The sequence below is a fragment of the Chanodichthys erythropterus genome, chromosome 14, assembly GCF_024489055.1.
Source record: "Chanodichthys erythropterus isolate Z2021 chromosome 14, ASM2448905v1, whole genome shotgun sequence".
Taxonomy (NCBI): Eukaryota; Metazoa; Chordata; class Actinopteri; order Cypriniformes; family Xenocyprididae; genus Chanodichthys; species Chanodichthys erythropterus.
This window is the reverse complement of record NC_090234.1, coordinates 30226156-30237278: the sequence shown is the minus strand read 5'-3', so window position 1 is coordinate 30237278 and position 11123 is coordinate 30226156. Positions and strand designations below refer to the sequence as shown.

The window sequence follows — 11123 nt, the reverse complement described above, 5'->3', positions numbered from 1 at the left end:
CACGTTACCTTGGCAACCGATGAAAAAATCTAATTAAGAGTTCACACTTTAACTGTAGAGCTTTTCTTGATTAAATGCTATAATTAATTAATTAAGAAAAGAAACAATATGAGCGTCAGTGAGCATTTTAACAGAGAGAGAGAGAGAGAGAGAGAGAGAGAGAGAGAGAGAGAGAGAGAGAGTTTAGCATCCGACGGCAGTGTGTGTGGGAGTAGTGGGATAAATAAGCACATGCACAAGAGCTGTCACTCACCACACTCGGTTTCTTGTCCCGCCCCCTTTCTATCCCGTTAGCCACGCCCCTAATGTTGCATGACGGGGAGCGCGTGGAAATGCATTGATTTGGTTGTGCCAGCTTTGAGCTTTATTACATGTCAGTAAAATGTTTGCTGTCAAAAACAGAATATATTATAGTCTGAAATTTGCAAAATGTTGCCAAAGCAGGAATTTTAGGTGAGTCGAAAAGTTTGCCATAAACAAGAAATATTTTGCTGCTGTCTGCAATTTTGAGTGACATTGTTTAATAACTTTGATTAATAATATATTAACAAATATTATTACAGTTCATAATACGTAATAATTAATTGAAATATTAAGTAGCCATGAGGGTTGTGAAAGTTTGATTAATGTCTTTTTTTTAATGTATAGGAACAAGCCGATCTGTTAAGCATAAAAATGTTACTTTAATACATTTATTTAATGTGTAGTTGTATAATAACATGGATATTTTAACATAACATAAACATTTCACATTTTTGCTGAATTTATATATTTTATAATGGAACATGTAGGAACCTGTAGATTCTGATACTTTTTAAGTTTTTAACCATTTAAAAAAATGTCACTTTTTTTAAAAACAAAATCAGTAGCTTTTGTGCACCTCATTTAAATGCTATGTATGGCAAAAAAAAAAAAAAAAAAAAAAAGAACTACTACATGAACTATTTTTATAAAGTGTGTTTGAGTTTTCTTTTCTTTTTTTAATATTCAAGCAGTTTTCCATCTGTATCATGTGTATGCATCTGTACGTCCACAGAGTGGGAAAAGCAACTTTGGACAGTGTTAACCTGAAGGGCAGCAGCTTTCTAACACTAAAGGACTTTAATGCAGAGGAAATTAAACATATCCTGTGGGTTTCTGCTGACCTAAAGCATCGAATAAAGCACAGGGGCGAGGTACTGCAAAATATATTGCAACTATTGAACTTACTGATTGGAAATCTCACCTTTTTTAGGACTGATAAACAATGTTGATTTTTTCCCTCTTTTTATGTACAGTATGTCCCATTACTTCAAGGCAAATCTATTGCCATGATATTTGAAAAGAGGAGCACTAGGACCCGCATGTCCACTGAAACAGGTGCCATTCAAAGTTTGAGCTTGTGAAAGGGCTTAAATTTATCAGTGCGGTCTCTGAACAAAATGAATGAATAGGGACGGATACAGCACAAAGGATTTGACACATAGACAGTTTCTCTCTCTCTCTTTCACTAGGGTTCTCTCTGTTGGGTGGCCATCCATGTTTTCTCACACCCCAGGATATCCATCTAGGTGTCAATGAAAGCACCACAGACACTGCCAGGTCTGAATTTAAACACATTGTAAACACTGTTTAGACTCAATACTGTGAGGTCTTGACATGGTCTTATATGTATGGCAGGGTGCTTTCTGGTTTAGCAGATATTGTGTTAGCTCGGGTGTATAGTCACTCATCTCTGGAGCAACTGGATAAAGATGCTACTATACCAATCATCAATGGCCTGTCTGACCTCTACCACCCTATACAGATTCTGGCTGACCTACTGACACTACAGGTACAAATTCACTGACACTTACATATAAACTGAAGTACATTCACTCATGTGTTCTTTTTCACTCTTTCAGGAGCACTATGGCTCATTAAAAGGCCTCACTTTGGCTTGGATAGGTGATGGAAACAACGTTCTTCACTCCTTCATGATGTCATTGGCCAAACTAGGTGTCAATCTAAAAGTGGCCACACCCAAGGTCTGCCCCTTTCAGAGCTGTTATGCATACATTTCCATTTAAATGTTTTTTTTTATTATTATTATTATTCAGCAAGGACATTAAATTGAAAAAAAAGTATAACAGTTTCTACAAAAAATATTAAAAAGCATGACTGTTTTTAACATTGATAATAATAAGAAATTTTACTTGAGAATTAGCATATTAGAATGACTTCTGAAGGATCATGTGACGCTGAAAAATCAACTTTGCCATCACAGTAAGAAATTACATTTTGAAATACTGTATATTAAAATATAAAACAGTGTATTTAAATTGTAATATTATTTTTTAACATATAACTGTTTTTACTGTATTGTTCATCAAATAAAAGCAGCCTTGGTGAGCATAAGAGATTTCTTTCAAAAACATTAAAAATCTTACCTACTTTTGAATGGCTATATACAAATATTTATGTTTTTATTTATTTATTTATTTTAATTTCTACCACATTGAAATGATTTTACCTAAATTAACCTCTTATCTTTAGGGTTATGAGCCAGATGCTAACGTCACTCAAGAGGCTCAGCGTCTATCTAAGAAGGTATAGATTGCCCTACAATGCAATTGTCTTTTTATAATGTCTGCTTTATAATGTATACACTATAATATGCATTTGCATTAGGCCTACAGTGGTGTGAATAAATGTTTGCCCTCTTCCTGATTTTTTTTTTTTTTTGCATGTTTGTCACACTTTAATGTTTCAGATCATCAAACAAATTTAAATATTAATCAAAGATAACACAAGTAAACACAACATGCAGTTTTTAAATGAGGGTTTTTATTATGAAGGGAAAACAAAATCTAAACCCACATGGCCCTATGTGAAAAAGTGCTTGCCCCCTAAACCTGTTACAGATCCCGTGTTTCCCTGGACTCTATTTCCCAATATCCTCCTGTTCTCCACACCTGCACTCACTTCCCTCGTCATCTCCCCATCATCACGGATCACCTGCACCTGGACTCTATTGTTAGCACTCCCTTTATATGACACTCACTCCCTTCACTCCTTGTCCGTTCTGAATGTTGTTTACCGTGTATGTTGGCGTTCCTTACCTTTGTTACATTAAAAGCATTATATTATTGTGGAAATCCGCATCTGCCTCATCTCTCTACCAGTACACGTAACAGAACTGTTACAGATCCCGTGTTTCCCTGGACTCTATTTCCCAATATCCTCCTGTTCTCCACACCTGCACTCACTTCCCTCGTCATCTCCCCATCATCACGGATAACCTGCACCTGGACTCTATTGTTAGCACTCCCTTTATATGACACTCACTCCCTTCACTCCTTGTCCGTTCTGAATGTTATGTTCACGTTGTATGTTTGGTTCCTCTTGCCTCTTGGATTAAAGTATTATGTATTGTGGAAATCCGTACCTGCCTCATCTCTTCAAACCAGTACAACTGTAACAGAAAGACGGACCAATATATGCTGGATTTCCACAGAATAATGGAGACTTCCACCGGCTCCCTGGCTCCTGCTCCTCCTACGCCTCTCTCTCATCTGTCAGCCGGCGATCGCCTCATCGGGCTTCTTCAGGTTGGTCGTTCACTGGAGAGGTATGTGGAGGAGTTCGTTGAGCTGGCTTATCTGTCTGACTGGTCCGATGCTAATTTAATCGCCCTGTTTTTGGACGGTCTGGATGACAACACTCTCCGTCTCCATGAACCTGATTATCGTCTCTCCTTAAGTGAAACTATCAATTTTATTTTGTTTTTGAATAATTCCAAATTCTATGTGGATGAGTGTTGGTCTCCAGTCCGTCCAGAAACACGGTCGGCTGGGCCAGTTAGTCAGCCTCCGTATTCCTCCGCTTACCCCTCCAGTGAACGTCCTTCCTGCCCCACGCTGGGCCCACACTCTCCTGCTGGGTCCGGAAAGCGGAGGAGGAGGAAAAGACCTGCCGCTGAGCCCTTTCCAGCCTTCATTGAGCCCGCTCCAGTATCTCCAGAGCCCGCTCCAGTATCTCCAGAGCCCGCTCCAGTATCTCCAGAGCCCGCTCCAGTATCTCCAGAGCCCGCTCCAGTATCTCCAGAGCCCGCTCCAGTATCTCCAGAGCCAGCTCCAGTCCCCACAGAGCCAGCTCCAGTGCCTGTGGGGATTTTAATTGTATTTGAGGGGATGAATTGGCCCTCTGCTCCAGTCTCCGCCGAGCAAAGTTCTCCAGTCTCCGCCGCCGAGCAAAGTTCTCCAGTCTCCGCCGCCGAGCAAAGTTCTCCAGTCTCCGCCGCCGAGCAAAGTTCTCCAGTCTCCGCCGCCGAGCAAAGTTCTCCAGTCTCCGACGCCTACGAGCCCTCAGCTCCAGCCGCCGCCTACGAGCCCTCAGCTCCAGCCGCCGCCGCCGAGCCAGCCGCTCCAGCCGCCGCCGCCGAGCCAGCCGCTCCAGCCGCCGCCGCCGAGCCAGCCGCTCCAGCCGCCGCCGCCGCCGAACCAACTGCTCCTATGAACTGTGTTTTTGAACCCTCCAGCCCAAAGACTGTTTCCCCTCCCTGCCTCCCTCTCCCGCCTCCGTCCATATGTCTCAGCACTGTACCTCCACCTCAAGCCCCCTCGCCCAGATCTCCACCTCGGACCTCTGGGCGATTACCTTCACCCCGGCTCCAACCTCCCTCTGCTCCACCGTTGCCCATCAGTCCACTAGTCTCACCAGTATCCATCCTGCCTCCACTCACACCTTGTTCACTCGTCGGCCTGCCCTCCCCTCTGGACTACACTCCTCCGTCTCCGCTCCGTCACTCCGTCCCTCAGTTCCAGTTGGCCTCCTCACTCGCCCCGGTGTTCGTTTTGTTGACTGTCCTCCTGCTTCCACTGCGGCCTTCTGGAGCCCCGGCTGCGCTTCGGTCGGCGGAGCCTACAGTTCGGCCATCACCCGCCGGTCCCTCACCGCCGCCTGGGCTCAACGCCTCGAAGGCTTCGGCCCCTGACCCTGCATGGCTGCCCTCGGCCCCTGACCCGCCATGGCTGCCCACGGCTCCTGACCCGCCATGGCTGCCCACGGCTCCTGACCCGCCATGGCTGCCCACGGCTCCTGACCCGCCATGGCTGCCCACGGCTCCTGACCCGCCATGGCTGCCCACGGCTCCTGACCCGCCATGGCTTTTGAGCCTGCCCTGGAGACCTCCACTCCAGTCTACTCCTCCCCCTGCTCCGGTTTGAGGTCTCCAGGGCGCCCGCCCCCCTCCCGGTTGTTACATCTACGGCGCGAGGACGCGCCTACCGGGAGGGGGAGGTACTGTTACAGATCCCGTGTTTCCCTGGACTCTATTTCCCAATATCCTCCTGTTCTCCACACCTGCACTCACTTCCCTCGTCATCTCCCCATCATCACGGATCACCTGCACCTGGACTCTATTGTTAGCACTCCCTTTATATGACACTCACTCCCTTCACTCCTTGTCCGTTCTGAATGTTGTTTACCGTGTATGTTGGCGTTCCTTACCTTTGTTACATTAAAAGCATTATATTATTGTGGAAATCCGCATCTGCCTCATCTCTCTACCAGTACACGTAACAAAACCTAATAACTGGCTGGGCCACCCTTAGCAGCAACAACTACAATCAAGCATTTGCCATAACTTGCAATGAGTCTGTTACAGCGCTATGGAGGAATTTTGGCCCACTCATCTTTGCAGAATTGTTGTAATTCAGCCACATTGGAGGGTTTTCGAGCATGAGCCGCCTTTTTAAGGTCACGCCACAGCAATAGGTTTGAGGTCAGGACTTTGACTAGGCCACTCCAAAGTCTTCATTTTGTTTTTCTTCAGCCATTCAGAGGTGGACTTGCTGGTGTGTTTTGGCTCCTTGTCCTGCTGCAGAACCCAAGTTCACTTCAGCTTGAGGTCACGAACAGATGGCCGGACATTGTCCTTCAGAATTTTTTGGTAGACAGCAGAATTCATGGATCCATTTATCACAGCAAGTCTTCCAGGTCCTGAAGCAGCAAAACAGCCCCAGACCATCACACTACCACCACCATATTTTACTGTTGGTATGATAAAGCACTTTTTCACACAGGGCCATGTGGGTTTGGATTTTGTTTTCATTTCATAATAAAAACTTTCATTTAAAAACTGCATGTTGTGTTTACTTGTGTCATCTTTGATTCATATTTAAATTTGTTTGATGATCTGAAACATTAAAGTGTGACAAACATGCAAAAAATGAAAAATCAGGAAGGGGGCAAACACTTTTTCACACCACTGTATGTGTTTGTCAATGAATGTGAAATGATTCTTTAATAATAATTGTAATAACGAATGACGCCTATAATTGTAATTGTAATAATTGTCTTTAACAACAAAATAAATCTGTGTAAAAGTGTTTTATAGACTTTTTAATGTTCACCAACTTATGTATAGTATGCAATGTTTAGTAGTTTAGTATGATATAAAGTAGCCAATTATGATATTCATGCTATAGTTTGGTACCAAGTTGCAATTCCTGACGGATCCAGTGGAGGCAGCACGGGACAGTAGTGTGCTGGTTACTGACACTTGGGTGAGCATGGGCCAAGAGGAGGAGAAGAAGAAGAGACTAAAAGATTTCCATGGTTACCAGATCACCATGCAGGTAGACAAACATCCATCAACTTTGTCTAGTTTGATCTAGTCTAGTCTAGACTTTTCATTCCTTTATAATTATAATGCATTTATATGCAGCCTTATTGAGGAAATGAAAATAATAAAATGCTTCTGAATAGTGTTATTAAGTTTCTTTCATGATTCTGTTGAATTGTTGACAGACAGGAAGTGTGGCTGCATCAGACTGGACATTTCTACACTGTCTCCCACGTAAAGCAGAGGAAGTAGATGATGAAGTTTTCTACTCGCCACGGTCCCTCGTGTTTACAGAAGCTGAGAACCGCAAGTGGACGATTATGGTAAAGTGTATATGTAAAGATGTGAGCATCGATAATGCATTTACGTTTGTTAAGTAATGTTTCTGTGTGTTTTCTTCAGGGTTTGATGGTGTGCATCCTGACAGACTATAGGCCGCAAATTCCCAAACTCAAAATTTAAAAAATGTCATCATCTGTTTTTGTATCATAAAATTAGTAATCATATGTCTCAATAATCTTTGAAAATGGGGGTTTTAATTGAGAAATAAACAATTAATTGAAATAAATGTATGAATTCATCAATTAAATGTATGAAAAATACTTTTCACAATGTATTATTCAAGTATTTCAGGTGTGCAAATACCAGTATGACCTATAGAGGGGGCTGTGATATTGTGTGAAATGGTTTGTATTATAAAACATAACAACAAAAGTATTTTAAATTACAAGGGGTTACATGCACATATCTTGCACATTTACATGCACATTTTTTTTTTTTTTTTTTTTGCACTCAGTGAAAAAACAATAATCCAATTCATTTTCATTTACTATAATGACCATCATTGTATCTCTTAGGGTTTCTGTTTAATTGTGTGAAATTGCTTAGGAACATTTTACATAACAGATAAACTCTCTCAGGTCATCCTGATGCAAGTGTCTTAGTCTGCACAGGACGGAAATGCAATACAGTCCAGCAGTGACATGATTCAGAGTGTGGGAATGCATTTAAAACCACTGTGGTATGTTCATGTTATGTCTACTGATCTTATCATAATGAGAAAGCATATGTTTTAGCATGAATGTGTGGTCATTGGGCATGCTTTGGTTATTGTTGTTTTTTAGTTTCACTATGACTTTTCACTAGCAGCTGTCCTGTAGTATCAGATCAGAGTGATATGCACAGGGATGGGCAGTATTTTTACATGTATTTAAAATACGTATATGAAAGCCTTTGAATAAAATCAAATGTAATTTAAATACATTTAAGTTTAGTATTTTTGTATTTTCAAAATACATAAATACTTTGTGCCCGTCATCCTCTTTATTAGGCTGCTGATTTGCTGTATCAACTAGTTCAGGCCCCCAACCCCAACTTTCATGCATGTGAGCTGCAGCTGTATGACACCACCTAGCGATTTTTTTTTTTAATAATATAAGGTGAGGATGTCGTGGTTGACTCAACTTGTTGATTAAGTTTAAATTGGAACATCATTCAGATTTGCCTTCAGTTAACATGAAGGAATAAATCAGCACTAGCAAGAAAAAATAGTGTTGTTTAGTCTTACTAAATTATACTTACTAAGTCATACTTAATTGCTTGTTGGTTAACCTGCTAGTCAAATGTGTTTAAGCATTACTGTTTGCTAGGACTGGGTGATATGATGATATATCATGGTGATAATATAAAGTGTGTATCAATTTAACTTTTTCTATAATGTTTATATATTGTGGTTTGCAATATCCATGCTGCTTTTAGTGGGCAGGAGTTATTGACATGAGTGATAAAGAAACATAGATGAATGAGTAAAATGAGCGGGACGTTCTTGATGTTAAAAAGAGTTTAAAGTGCAATATCCCACAAAAGAGAACTCATTCAGTATTTTGCACACTGACAGGCAGCTTTCTGTGGTAAACCGTCAAATACACACAAATATTATGTCAAAATCACTGATCTTGGCTGAATAACTTTTGTAACTTTACTATGAATTTACTATTTATTTCACAGTGAATAAATAGTACTCACCTATGTTTCTTTATGCAGTGTTTTACTTAACATTTGATTATTAAATTTCTGTAGTATTTCTTACTAGCAGTTAATTTCTTTTAATTAATCTTTGTTCTCTTGTATTTATTTGTCCTATATTGCTTATCATTTGTTTCTTTGTTCTTTTATTATTCACTGTTTGCTTTGCTTACATATTTGGTATCGAAACTGGTATTGAGAATAGTGAAATTTCACTGGTATCTAATTGTGGTATCGTAGCAACCTTATTTCCAGAAAAAAAAGATCATGATATATATATCATATAGATCATTATATATATATATATATATATATATATATATATATATATATATATATATATATATATATATATATATATATATATATATATATATATATATCGGGATCGGTAAGATTTTTAATGTCTTCAAAAGAAGTTTCGTCTGCTCACCAAGGCTGCATTTATTTAATTAAAAATACAGTAATATTCAGTAATATTGTGAAATATTATTACAATTTAAAATGACTGTTTTCTATTTGAAAATATTTGAAAATGTAATTTATTCTTGTGATGGCAAAGCTGAATTTTCAGCATCATTCAGTGTCACATGATCCTTCAGAAATCATTCTAATATGATGAATTAAAATGAAGAAACATTTATTCACAGATGTACAAAATATTTGTGTACAATATTTTTTTATTTCAGGATTCTTTGATGAATAGAAAGTTCAAAAGAACAGCATTTATTTGAAATCTAATCTTTTGTTACATTTTAAATGTCTTTTTTAATGCTTCCTTGTTGAAAAACAATATTAATTTCTTTAAATTCTTCTCAAAAAAATAAAAATTCTTACTGACCCCAAACTTTTGAACTGTAGTGTATAATGTTACAAAAGCTTTGTATTTCAGATAAATACTGTTCTTTTGAACTTTCTATTCATCAAGGAATCCTGAAAAAAAAAGTATACAACTGTTTTTAACATTAAATGTTTCTTGCGCAGCAAATCATCATATTAAAATGATTTCTGAAGGATCGTGTGACACTGAAGACTGGAGAAATGATGCTAAAAATTCAGCTTTTCCAACACAGAAATAAATTACATTTTATATTATATTCCAATAGAAAACAGTTATTTTAAATTGTAATAATATTTCACAATATTACTGTTTTACTGTATTTTTAATTAAATAAATGCAATCTTGGTGAGCAGACAAACTTCTTTTAAAAATATTAAAAATCTTACCGATCCCAAACTTTTTAACGGTAGTATATATCATATACTATGAAAATTACTCATTGTGATATAAGATTTTGGTCATTTCATTCATCCATACTCCTTGCTATATAGGGGGAAAAGTTCCCACAGTTTTACATGCAATTTATCAGTGTATCTGGTCAGAAATAAGTATATGACGCACAGATGACACCTTAAACCTTTTTGAGAAGTTGGTGGTAAGGGTAAGTGAAATGAAAACAAATGTTTCTAAGCAGTTGTACCCACCAAAATGTTCTTTGCATTCAGAATAGAGACAGATTTAAGCCTAATAGTGATATTTCACATTTTGTGTATTTTCAAAATACAAAATACTGTATCTGTATACTGTATAAATACAAATTTGTGTTTTGATACATTTCGACTGAGATATTTTGTGCTTTTATTTTAATTACATTTTCATGTATTTATGCCCATCTCTGGATATGCAAAATAGTGAAAAGATGTTTAGGGGAAGTTTAGACTGTGAGTGAAACTATCAACAGTGAAGTTAAGTGAAGACACACACTGCATGAAAAAGAGACAATGTTATGTTATACTTTTGCAAATCATACATTTACAATGGTAAAATTCTTAGTGATTCTCGGGGTGAGGCATAGATGGACCTAGAACAAGGGTGGAGATGAGAGTCAGAGCAGAAGAACAGGTTTCTAAATCATCCGAGGCATTCTAGTCATTACAAAGGTTTCTCAGATTTCCTTTCTATGACTTGGTATGCAAAATTATTTAAAATGAAACCTTGCTGTGATCTTATCTCATCTTGTTTGACCCTTCAGTTGTGACCTTATTAGGCTTGAGTGTGTGTTTTAGTTTTTGGATGTATTGGATATCATACATTATTGCAAGAAAGCCAAATATAGAAATAAGACTAATTCTTACAATTATATGTGCAAAGAAAACCCTATATAACTCACATAAATAGTAGATTAGCATCTCAATTGTTACATTTACACTTGAATACTCCTCCTGTGTTAATTTGTTGGATTGGACAACAAACCAAATCCCTTCTGGGCATTCAGATTAATTTGACAGGCCAGAAGGGACAGTTTCAGAGAATTTAACATAAGCACTTTAAAAGATTTTGACGTCCGTACAAGGAAAGACAGAAACATGCCCCCAAAACCCATTTTAAGGAAACAAATTGACATCTTGTCAACTTTTAAAGCAGTAATGAAAGATGTAATGTTTTAATATGTATTTCTTTTCAGTGGAAATCATTATTAGGTTGGTCTTTCTTAGTTCAGGAGACATTCAT

At 38.6% G+C, this 11123-nt stretch overlaps 1 protein-coding gene across 1 annotated transcript; it reads left to right on the top strand.

Annotated features, from left to right (window-relative positions):
- The first annotated feature begins 382 nt into the window (after positions 1-382).
- otc (ornithine transcarbamylase) lies at positions 383-7048 on the top strand. Its single transcript, XM_067409939.1, has 10 exons — positions 383-453; positions 1037-1175; positions 1278-1359; positions 1494-1581; positions 1660-1813; positions 1884-2006; positions 2515-2568; positions 6450-6599; positions 6772-6909; positions 6989-7048. The coding sequence occupies exons 1-10, from the start codon at positions 383-385 to the stop codon at positions 7046-7048; spliced, it is 1059 nt and encodes a 352-aa protein (XP_067266040.1).
- The last annotated feature ends 4075 nt before the right edge of the window (positions 7049-11123 follow it).

What these genes read in the sequence shown, in the direction of transcription:
- otc (XM_067409939.1), top strand. Translation starts at nt 383, where the DNA reads ATGTTTGCTGTCAAAAACAGAATATATTATAGTCTGAAATTTGCAAAA. An exon ending in CTGACCTACTGACACTACAG is followed by an intron (nt 1,814 to 1,883) that starts GTACAAATTCAC and finishes TCACTCTTTCAG; the next exon opens with GAGCACTATGGCTCATTAAA. An exon ending in ACCGCAAGTGGACGATTATG is followed by an intron (nt 6,910 to 6,988) that starts GTAAAGTGTATA and finishes TGTTTTCTTCAG; the next exon opens with GGTTTGATGGTGTGCATCCT.